The following is a 12,359-nucleotide window of genomic DNA, read 5'->3' as shown; positions in this document are numbered from 1 at the left end:
CGTAGAAATTGTGTTCACTAACATAGGTGAACTCTGTGGTTTGAACAAAAAATGCATACTGGTTTGGAGTGTGACGCGGAAGACAGAGGTGGAAGGTAAATCATTTTAGTGCAGTGATGCAGACGTCAGTATTAAAATGTGTTAGTCTAATCCCTTATATGTGGTACTTAGCAGGGCTATGTGAATACCCATAATGGAGAACTAGAAACACAATTAGGTACTTCAGAGTTTGTACATGTGCAGTACTAGTAAGATGGCTGAAAAGAGGGGCAGTGAAATTGATCCACCTCCTCCCAGGTATGTGAACCATGGTGGGTGTGATTGAAGTTAGCCTAAGTAATAAAAGGTATTTGCTTTTGCAGTTTAGGGCAGAGACCTGAAACAAGAGTATGTGTTCCTTAGTTTCCTTCCAGCCCGCCGCTCATTACTGATTGGGTGCCCCTGCCAATCATAGATACTGTCTTTCTTCATAAATGGAAATATCCTGGAGAAAAAAATAATCTTCTAAAACCCACTGTTTCATGTCTTAGTATCACCAACACAATCTCAACAAGCCAACTCCAGACTTCCGCTACCTGTGAAATTCAAGCAACTACATTTCTATATAATTTAAGAGGTTTATTTTCTTTGCCACTGCTCATAAAAGCAATACAATCCCAGCAGCTGGGATATCCCCATTTGCAATCCTTTTATTGCAGGGATTCTGCCTAGAAACATAACTATGCCTGGGACACAGAACATCAGTATGTAGGAGCTGAGGCACCATACCACATCAGTACTTATGGTCCCAAATCCAGGCTAGCCCATAGCGCCTTACTTGCCCTTCTAACCTTCCCAGAGAAACAAGTAAGTCGGCGCCCCAGAACACAACACTATAGACCCTCTCAGGGATCGCGACAGTAGGCCATCACCTTTCATCCTCTCACTCATATGTGTCTACAATAAATAGAAAAGAGACATGAAGACAGGTTCCAGTATTTAATGACACAATCGTGCTCTATTATGTAATAATAACCTGCAATTAGAAGACATATACACGTCACAAATGTGATATCATAATCAGCAGGCTGGGCCCAACGAAAAGCCCTTTAAATTGAAAGAATGATCTGCCTAAGTCTACCCTCACTTTAGAAATACACTGTTATATTATAGATCTGTGGGATTAGTGGGGGGCCCCATACCAGGCACCCATAGGTGGCAGTTCTACATCTCAGGTAGTAGAGCTCTCTCTTGTCTCGGGACCTTTGCTCTGCGAGAATGTGTCATCTCAGTTTTCAAAATGACATATGATATGATAAGAATTGTATGTTCAAAACAGAATCTGGGTTTCTCTATTATGTCTAGGTGTTAGTGTCCAACCACAGAGAAAACAGAACACAGTGTTTTTTGACCTTGTATGAGATGTTCCATCTAAATCCCAGCAGAAGAGCTGAATAATAAAACATGTGCAGTCTACTCGGAAAATAACTGTCTAGCACAAAAACAAGCATGTTCTTTCGTAACACGTGCAAAGCAAAAGCGATTTACTGTCTGCAGTCAGGCTAACATAAAAGAGAAAACAGTGGGCCCTATAGGAAATACATGGCACTTTGTTGATATAAGTTTTTGGAAATATGATGGGTGTTTGCTGAACCCTTTGTGAGGCTAAAGAAACACTGTGAGATATGCCCCATAATGACCGTACTCCAAGATAAAGCTGTTCAACGTGATGCTAAATGCTGTAATCGCCTTTCTAGTCACAGCAAGGAATTAAGGTTGCCTAGAATGTTGACAAAAGTAAAACAATATATATTTTATCATGGTAAAAAAGTGCTCATGTGCATTGTAATGAAGCACTCGCAAACCTAATAGTTTGCACCTATTTGACAATTGCAGTGCAGCATCAACAAAAATAGGAAAGAGGAAAGGCATGGTTCTGGCAGCTGTGTCATGTGCATGTTGATGTATGTGTGTGCATAAATGCATGTGTGCGCCTATGGAATGACCCAGGCTTAATTTTTCTATTTAGGGATAAAAGATGGTGGATTCCTCTAGGATTGGTGAATAAAAAAGAAATCACTTTAGTGTGCAAAAGCAATGTTAGCTCTGCCGAGCAGTCTGGCAGCAAATAGCAGCTGCACGGTTCTAAAAAAAAACATTCAAATTTAAAACATATAGACCGCAAGGGGTTAAGAGAGCAACGATGCCGCAGGTGTGGCCAAACAACAGGGAGCTACCTGGGGCAAGAGAGCGAAGGAGGCCCATAAGGCTGAGCAAGTGGAGGCCTTAAAAAATAAAAGGCTTGGAATGGTGGGGAGAGCAAAGCTGGCGGAGAAGAAACGCAAGTCAACGAGATAGTCAAAGCACTTTTTTGGTGAGGAGCACGCTACTCCTGAACCTATAAAGGATTAGTGGTGAATTAGTATAGTGAAATATGAAATTAATTTGAGCTGTGGATATGTTAGTCTGTTATTTGGATTGAGAAGGATAGTGGAGCGATAGAAGAAGGGAAAGGTTTGCATTTATATAGTGCTTGTAACCCCTGATGAGGCGTTGAAGCGCTTTTTGGCAGTAGCACGTTAGTCAGGAACCCAAACTGGATTAGTGGGGAATTAGTATAGAGAAATATGAAGTTAATTTGAGTGGTGAACATGTTAGTCTGTTATTTAGATTGAAATGGAATAGTGGAGGGATAGAACAGGGAAGGGCCTAGAAAGTTTTTTTTTTGGGGGAGTTCATAGTAGTAGGTGGGGGTTTGGGATGAGTAAAGGGATAGGTGGAAGGGGAGAGTAAGAGGGAAGGGTTTAGAAATGCTTGTTTGGGAGATCTGAATAGTAAGAGAGGTATGAGATGATGCAAGGAAGGAAGACTAGAAAGGGTTATTTTAGGGATCATAGTAGTGCTATGGGGTTTGGGATGAATGAGAGAGTGGAGGCAGAGGATATATTGATAGAGGTATAGGTAAGAAATAGGGTAGTGCATTGGTGAGAGTATTAGAATGAGGTTTGAGATGAGTTAGAATGGAGGTAGAGGATATGTTGCAAGAGATATAGGGTGGGTGAGATATAGGGTAGTGCATGGGATATGCTGAAGTAGAAGCAAAGTAATATATATATATATATATATATAAAGATACATAAGTACATGGAAGGTGTATATATATGCATCAGGAAGGTAATATATGTAGATTAAATAAACTCAGACTTTCAAGTGTTGTACTTTAAATCAATGTATTTATTTGTATTTCTTGTAATTCAATAGTGAAGCAATTGTAGATAGTTATGATAAAAATATTTACTTATTTATACATGTTAAACATAGAATAATGTAACTATAAGTAAAATGTACATGTTTTTAACAGAACTAATGAATATTTATATCTTTAAAAACATAATTATTATACACGTTTATAAAAAACAATACACATATGTAGGTACACATCTATAGTCCAAATAAATGTTTATATACATAGGGATAGGATGTATATTTATGTTTGAGTATGGTGGTTATGTGGGGAGGAGCCAATTCTTGAGTAGTCTTCTGAACATAAGGTGGTTGTCCGTGGATCTTATGTTCAGATCTTATGATCAAACAGTTCCATAGTTTGGCTGCTTGAACAGAGCAGGATGCGCTACCCATCGTTTTTTTCTTGTATGGTGGGAGTTTGAGGCGAGGTGCCACTCTAAAGCGGAGGTTCCTTTTTTAAATGTATTTTAGGATTTTATTCCCGATGAAGAGCGGACCTGTTCCAGGTATCGCTTTGTGGGTGATACAAAGCATTTTGAATGTAGATTTTCTGGCAACCAGTAACCAATGTAGGGCTTTCAAGGCTTGGGAGATGCGGGCTTGCGGCCTCTATATGTAAGAGTGATCTAACAGCAGAGTTCTGAATCCGTTGTAGTCTTTTCATAGTTGTTAAAGGTGATCCGTGGTAGATGCTATTGGCGTAATCGAGTTTGGACAGAACAAGAGCAATGGCAACCTGAACCTTCTGTGGAAATCCTAGTTGGGGGACGATGCGTCCCAGAGTTTTTATCGTAACTAAGAGGAAAGAAAACCCTTGATTAAGCAAAGGAGAATTTCAAGAAAGCCAGCTTTTGGTATGAACGGAGTTATTGTCAGTTGTTTGGTAAAGTATTGTCTGCAAGAGACTTTTGACGACAAACAGCTAAAAACGGTGTGGTAGGCGAGATCTAAAAAGTGGGCGGCATCTCCTCTCTAGGTAATGTTTATCCCACATCCCTCGGCGGTTCCAAAATGATCTCCTGCAAACTCAGGGACGGACTTGTATGTTATCATTTGGGCCATATGTATCAAGCTAATTAGCATTCGCAAAGGCCGAGATTCTGCGAATTTCGGCCTTTGCGAATGCTAATTAGCTAAATGGTATGTATGTAACATGTTTGATGCAAAATAAGGAATCGCAACATTTGCTATTCCTTATTTTGCGATTGCACTTAAGGAATCGCAAATTTTGCAATTCCTTAAATGCAATGTATCAAAGAAAAAATATCCAAAAAATGCCCATAAGGATTCGCAAATTACCACCAACTTCTAGTTGGTGGTAAGTTGCGAATTCTTTTAAAAAAGCTTTTTTAAAAAAAAACAAAGGTGCCATATGACGCTCATACATGCCCTTAAGGCATGTATGTGCGCCATATGCCCCCAAATGTCATTTTCAGGGGTGCAGCAGGGTGTTCTTGTGACACCCCTGCACCCTTGAAAAAATTCCTAATTTGCGATTAGCAAATTGCTAATCGCAAATTGCCCCTTCATTCCTATGGACCTCCTGGCCCATAGAAATGAATGGGTAATTTGCGATTAGCAATTTGCTAATTGCAAATTAGGAATGATAAGGAATCGCAAAAAAAAGCGATTTTGTACATACATACCGTTTTGCGAATTCTAAATAACGATTCCTTAAAAATCGCTATTTGGAATTCGCAAAACGGAACTATGATACATATGGCCCTTGGTGCGGGCGAATGTTAACACTAGTGATATATTGGCATGTTGGGTCATGTAAGTGTTATATCTTTCAATGGCTACAAATATAGATATTCAAACCTGTAGATCACACTTCAGGCATTATTAAATTGGCCCCCTTCGCTTCTCAGATTGTTTGATATCTGCTCTGTTGGTGTATACATAGCATTTCATCATCCTGTTTTTTCTCTCTAATGAAGGAGAATAGTCTGTCTCCTAAGCTCTGCTGTGATGTGGACATTAAGCTCCTGCACACAGAATGATCAATGTCGTTTCTATTGTGTTCTTCCCCCTAGTTCCTCCCCCAATTTACCATACTAATTTCTCTATAAATGCTGTTTATTTCGCATCCATGTTTTCTCTATTGCACAGCAGTGGGCATACTCTCATATATATTCTTTTATACATAGGAGCATTTGCATCCTGCCGGACTTTACCTAAAGATTAAAATTCTTCTGAAAGGTGGAGCATCAGATGACGTTGTCAGTGCAGGTACAGAGTTTATTCTATGATACGGCATGAAGGGAGGTTGTATTTCTGGTTGATGAGCGGCACTACCTATAAAGTGAGCTACCCAGTAGTTCAGCAGAGTCCAGAAAAAATCTCAACATTGTTAATGAATTCACAAAGTCAGAAGATTCACATCTTTATGCGAAAGTGTTTATGAATTTATGATGTACTAATATACTAATACATTGCTCTTCTGGGTACATAGCGCTACTGTTTAAGAAATTCAAATGCCTGAACGAGTAGATAAATTGGAGTCTTACAAGGATGATTTTTGTGCCATGTTTCAATCAAACTATCAAAAGGTGATGGGCAGAATGCTTGCAGATAGTGTATCCACTGGCAATTGCTTGGGGCAGCACCCCAACCTACAGTTTTGTTGCCCACCATGCCACCTCAGATTAGACCCAACCATGTACCAGTCCGCCTAGTTCCTGCTCTGCTAGGAATAGTCCAGCCCCATCTGTCAAGCCAGGTCCTCTCTGAGCCAGAACATAAGCAGCTGGTTTGTTCCATTTGTGCCTCTTCAGTGGGGTGTAGCTTAGCTCCACTGGCACAGTGAGCACAGGATCCAGGTGTGGGCATACCCTTGGCCACTTAGGGTGTTACATCATACACACAAACGGTACCAGGATGAAGATTTGCATATATTTGTAGTCTAACCACTGGCAATCGCTTGTGGTACCATTACAGCCCACTTTGCCTACTTTAGCTTTGAACAAGACCTATGCAAGCCAGCTTTAGCCGTGCTCCAGTAAGAGCAGTTGGCTCCATATTTTGGGAAGTGGTATGTTAGTGCATAACTCCCTTCGCAAAATAAAATACAGGTCATAAATAGTAAGGGTACAATTTGTGATCGCTTTGTGTGACTAGTTTTTAAGTACATCTGACACTTGTGTTTTTATAGGTACAAAGCGTGTGAACATCTGATTTAGGGTTGGATGCGCCAACTAAAGGTATCAGTTGTTGGCACGTCAACCATGGTGGACCATTGATTGGTTAAACAATAGTGAGCAACAGCAATAATGACTGTCATTGTGAAATCCGCACACAGGGCAGACCTTGGTCTCCAGATCTTTCTTTACTGTCTGAATGAGGTTTTAGATGTATGGTTGGTGATAGGCTTCTCCACAGCACGCACAGGCTCATTTGCAAAAACAAAGGTGATTCTATTTGGAACATTGGTTAATGCAAAGGGTGCCCTGGCCCGAAGTTCGGGCTACAGACTCTGGGCTTAACCACCCCAGAGTTAAAGGCTCTTAAAAATAAGTTACCCAAAATGCAAGTCCCTTGCAACACGTTTTGATTATAAGAACTAGCAAGGACAAGCAGAGGGACTGTCCTGTACTACTATGTAGTGCATCTGCTGTACCTAAGTGTGCAAGCTGTGCTGCTTATGCCATCAGCAGTTCCCTGCCCCGGTTTGGAATGAAGAGCATTTTGAAATTCATCCAGCATTACCGTCCTGGCAATCTCTGTAGCTGCCGCCATCTTAACTCTACCACTCGGCTGGAGCTACAGCCATCGAGCCTGCGCAAACCCACTAGGGGAAACTTACGAACACAAGAAAAAAGGGAAATCAGTGGAAGGAAGAGCACAGTGAGGTGATCATGGAAGTGGATGTTGCTGACCACTGAGGTCTCCGAAACAAGGCAGAGAAGGCGATGAGGGGAGAAGAACCGCGAGTGTTAAAGGAGAGTAAGCAAGATATACAGCTGTAGGTTGCCTTAGGAGAGCTTTAGGTCATGGTTGTCCCATGAAGGGGAGCCCCTCTTCAGTCAGCCCACCTTGCTCTTGCCTGACCTTGCTTCCATTCATGTAGTCTTCTTATGAGCCCTAATGCCTTAAGAAAGAAGTTAAAAACACCAAAATCCTTGCAACGGCCATTGTTCTATCTCCATTCATTTTCCATCGTTCCATGCTCTATCTTTGACCCCACTATTGAAAAGTCATAGGGAACACACATAATGTGCTTAGAATATATTGCATTTGTCTTTATGCTTCACCTAGATACATACCAGGTTATAGTTTGTTTTGCTGGTGATTAGTTTGTCAGCCTTTTTTATGCCAATAGTTAATGAACACTTAGTACATCTAAAAAGAAAAAGATTTTCTTACTGTATCTGAGCTTCACATCATTACCAACTCACTATCCATATTCCCAAGCGATTGGGCCTACAAGTCAATCAAGCCAAATCCACACTTATCTCAATTCAACCCTTTACCTGGCGACTGTGTTGAACGCTTAAATTGAAAAGTGTCATGCTCTTCTGTGAATGATTCACCTATAGGCGTCCGAAATAAAATCTCTTCTCCGAGTCATTGTATCCTGCATTTACTGCGTCCTCGTGCTCATCTACACAGTAGACCGCTGCAGTAGTGCTTGGAATACCAATAGTTGCAGTTTTATTGCAGCTGGGAAGATAAACGAGTTATTTCGAAGTAGCACTCCATTCCTTCTTTGATGGTGCCACACAGGTGCGTTTCCCCGTTCACTAGTGTATTCCAATACATACGATCGAGATGAATGCCCCTCTAATACGATGGTCAACGCACACGGGTCAACTACAATTCTAGGGAATGTATCATCACAAATATACCACATAAATCTCCAAGAACTCAGAGCTTTCCATTGGCTCTCAAGTCCTTCCTACCAGCATTCAAGGCAAACTCTGTTCCAGTTCAAATGGACAGTATATTACCCAAACAAATAGGGAAGCATAAGATCCAAATTCTTGTCTCGGGAAACTCAATCTATCAGGAAGTCACCCATAGCCAGAGTCTGTTAGGGTGTTTAGAATGCACAACAACACTCCTCCAGTGTGACCTTATGAGAAGTCTATAAATGGGCCTTACATGACAAAGTGCTAAACACATTTTCTACAAGTGAGATTTTCCATGAGCAGACATCTTTGTAGATGTAAACAACTAAAAATTCTCAAACTTTATTTACCAACTGAGGAGTAAGGGAATGTTCTTTTGACAGCAGAATAGCAAAACGTAAATTTGCAGTTCAGCACTTGAATTATCTATGAATGACTAGCAGTGGATTTTTCATGAGGGCAGGGGAGTGTCAAACCCCCGCCTCCTGTGCGCCATTCTAAGTGTTAAAAAACTAATTTCTATGAAATTATGTTATTGCCATTTTATTTTTCACAGTGGCACGCCGCAGCGGTCTGCCTGCCCCCGAGTCGGGAGACATGTGGGGCGAGCATTTGCTGCTGAATGGCAGCATGAAAGACTGGAGCAGTGGCTGCCTAGACACTGCAAAGTGCGCATGTCATTTTGGCCAGCTGTCTTACGAAGACCAGCCTGACATGGGCCATTGGCAGCTCTCCAACCTGAGATGTCCTAGACAGCAGGGTGGAGAACAAGCACAGGCCTCCAGGGCGTGAAGGAGCGCCTAGCTAACCCGCTCCATCCAATCCCAGTGCTTCTCTTATGCTGGCTAACAGCATGAGAGCAGCAGCGTCTGGATTGATATACTGTTTGTATTTCATTATATAGCTTTTCACAATTGCAAGCTAAAATAAGAAAAGATACATTTAGTCACAGTAATTCATTTGTTACCGTTACAATTCATCCCTTCATGGAGATTGTTTTCTCTTTCAAAATTGGGTCCTCAAACGGCAAACACCGCATGATCACTCATAGATGTATAAACATATTCACAAAAAATACATTCCATCATTAATTAATTATGGTACTTGTAATTTCAATATCGTCATCCCATCAGGGATATCTATTACCAAAGCAGAATTGAGCCATATCACGATACCAAATCCCTTGGGTAATCGTACCCAATAAGAACAACAGCATCACAGGTAGAGTCCACAAGTTTCATCCAAACTTGGAATCCAGGCACACAAACGCGTTTTGGCGCTTAGCCTTCGTCAATGTTTGCACGAAGCGCCGCCGTCGCCATTATTTATTTATACAATGAAACACATTAGCAATTTCCGGGCATGTGACTATCCATTGACCAATCAAATTGTGTACCAATGTATAGGTGAGTGAATCCGCCATCTTAGAATGGTGAAAGAATAACGTCATACAATAAATATTGCATCAGTTAAAAGCATCCATTGGCGAACACGGGTATTTTACCAAATAATTCATAACGCCCACAGATGGGCTTTAAACCCCGTATAAATCACATTCATGGTCATTATTACATTTAAAGGGTAATATACATTGCAAAGTGAATCACTTCACGCAATTCATATCGCTTCTCAAAAACCCCTGTCTTTTAGATCATAAGACTGCAGGGATACCAATTCCGCCCCCTGATGGGCTACACTTTCGTTTAGACCCGCATATGCATATGCTTTTTACAGTACATCGGTACAGTATGACAATAACCCTCTGAATGGGCTCATCCTCAAAATGCCCTGGATACAAAGTGCAATCAATTCATTCAATATCAAAAAATCACATGTGTAATCAAATAAACGAAAAAGTTTCAATCAAAAATTCTCAAAAATGTCAAAAAATTATCAAACATATCAAAATGTCACTGTAACAGACAATGACATCCAAAGCCTTGAATGCCAGAAAAATTGGAAATAACTAGGCGACTGAATCACAATTACAGGAGCATTAACCCAAATGTACTGCCAGTTCTTCACTACTGTTGAGACCCAAGGGGGTCCTACTCTGCAAATCTATCATATAATGTGATTCTAGACATCTCGACCTTTGTATCCTGTCTCCTCCCCTGAGATTTACTGGAACATGGTCTAGGCAAAAGTACATGAGAAGATCCCTATTTTCTTCCAAGGGATCCTCATCAATAGTCATAAGCACATGAATATTCCCGCCCATGTACCGGACCCTGGAAAACATATATCATATATATGTAGCAATACATATATGTATATATACGTATATAAAAAAACATACAATGCAGTCCTCTCTGGAAACGCTGAACAATGCTGCAATATATATCTTTGCATATAAAACTTTCCAATAAAAGCAGGGAGAAAGAAAACCTTTGAAAACTGCTTTATTATACAGTAGAAATGGTAATCCTGCAAGGAAAGTGAAAGCATTGTGAGCACATAGGCTGCATTGTAGAAGAAACCAAGGAGTAGAAAGCTGAAAAGCTAACTCACATAAACAGTAACTGAAAACTGGCACTGTGCCTTTAAGGCAGCCATGACCCCTAGCTCCCATCATGCCTCAGGGGTGACCGTTAGGTCAGTTGTTCTTTCCGGCTCCTTCTGACAGAACCCCTGGTCTCTACAGCTCTACTTTTTTCTGATTTTTGTCAGAAAATTACTCTCTTTTTTGTGATAAAACCTTTTTCATTCGACATTTTTTAAGTGTTGAAGTACCTTTCAGGTATTTTTTGAGGGTTTGAGCATTGTTTTTCATTCAGAAATACCTTCCCTTTTTGATCTTTGCCCCTCCTGTGGCAAGAAGAAGGCAAAAACAGACTCCCATCCGGTCTGTATTTTGTGTTTGCCTTCAGACCATGATCCTCACACTTGCCAACATTGCCAGCACCTGTCTTAAAGAACTTTGAAGGACAGGGAGAAGATTCACATCTGTGGACTAGCAGAGAGGAGAAGAGGAGAAGAAGAGGAAGGAGAGGCCTTCTACAAGTAAGAATCCAGTGGGCCCTCCATTGGCATCGGGCTCGGCGCCTCAAACCCATTCTTCAGTGTCAAAACGGCGACAAGAAGATTATCGCCGGCGGGCTTGCCGTCGAGAGAAGACCGATCGTCGTCGAGGATCAAAGGTACGTCATTGCCTCCACCGTTGTGAACCAGGTGACGATCGGCGTCGAGGCAGCGATCTCCGTTGGTGCGGGCTCGCCCAACATCGAGAGACAAGTCTCCGTCATCGCCGTCGAGGCAGGCTCCGTCGTCGCAGAGTCACTATTGATCGACGTCGAAGCATAAATCTCCATCGACGTCAACCAGGCGGTGGTCGACGTCGAGTCACCTTCCGCCATCGCAGGGTCAGCGATCGGCGTCGAAGCATACCTCTCCAACAACGTAATCCAGACGGCGTTCGACGTCCATCGGCGTCGAGGCGATGTTCGACGTCGAGGTCCAGAAGAGCTATTTCACATTCGACGTCGAGACCAGAAAGATCGACGGCGAGGCATAGTTCGACGTCGAGGAGGCTTTCTCCGTCGAACCGGACACGCTTACCTTCAAGAGCAAGATCTGGAGGCTCCAGATTCCATTCGACGTCGAGGCATTCGACGTCAAGGAGACATTCCACAACCTTAGTCTCCCCCATTATGGTGACACAAAGCAGATCTACATCTAGGCCCTCGTCGGCGACGTCACATCGCTCTTCGCGATGGAGGTCACGTTCAATATCCTGTGGGGCCTCTTCGCATTCTGTCAGAAGTTCCCCACAGACAATGGCATCTTCTCACAGTGCATCCAGGCATTCTGAAGCGCCTGTAGGTTCTCCTACAAGAAGTTCTCCAGAGAGACAGAGAACTCCTTCAATACATCTCTCTCCCAGGTGGCTGCAACCCCTGCATCTCTGGAAACCAGTGTCGGCAGGTGCCGTGCCAAGGGGGGCTGAATATTCGAGCCCTTTACATAGATCCCCGTTACAACGATTGGTGCAAGAAGTGGACAAGTCACCTCACACTCGCACTAGAGAGCACCGGGGCAGATTTTCTGAGCGCAGGTCTACGCATGGCCATCGGAAAAGACAACGTACACCATCTTGGTCGTCTTCCTCTACACATTCTTCAAAGAGGGATTACTCTCCCACCCTCACAGAGAGTCCACCTAGCAGGATTTCTCCTATATATGATATCAATACGTCTCATGATGTGCTCACAAGAGGAGCACAAAAGTTGAACATGGCCACTACCCAAGCGACGACATCCATCATCTTTGAGACTTTGCATCAAA

The 12,359-nt window shown here is 42.2% G+C and overlaps 1 protein-coding gene across 4 annotated transcripts in view; it reads left to right on the top strand.

Annotated features, from left to right (window-relative positions):
- Positions 1 to 12,359, top strand: part of TEX11 (testis expressed 11) — an 853,291-nt gene that overhangs the window by 442,015 nt on the left and 398,917 nt on the right. For all 4 annotated transcript variants that reach the window (XM_078640006.1, XM_078640005.1, XM_078640008.1 and 1 more), the window contains one exon: positions 5,376 to 5,457. In XM_078640006.1, the coding sequence (XP_078496132.1) occupies positions 5,376 to 5,457 (82 nt within the window). The remainder of the gene's footprint in view (positions 1 to 5,375; positions 5,458 to 12,359) is intronic.

This window comes from Lissotriton helveticus, chromosome 4_2 (genome assembly GCF_964261635.1).
Source record: "Lissotriton helveticus chromosome 4_2, aLisHel1.1, whole genome shotgun sequence".
Lineage (NCBI taxonomy): Eukaryota > Metazoa > Chordata > Amphibia > Caudata > Salamandridae > Lissotriton > Lissotriton helveticus.
This window is presented reverse-complemented; position numbering and strand designations above follow the sequence as displayed.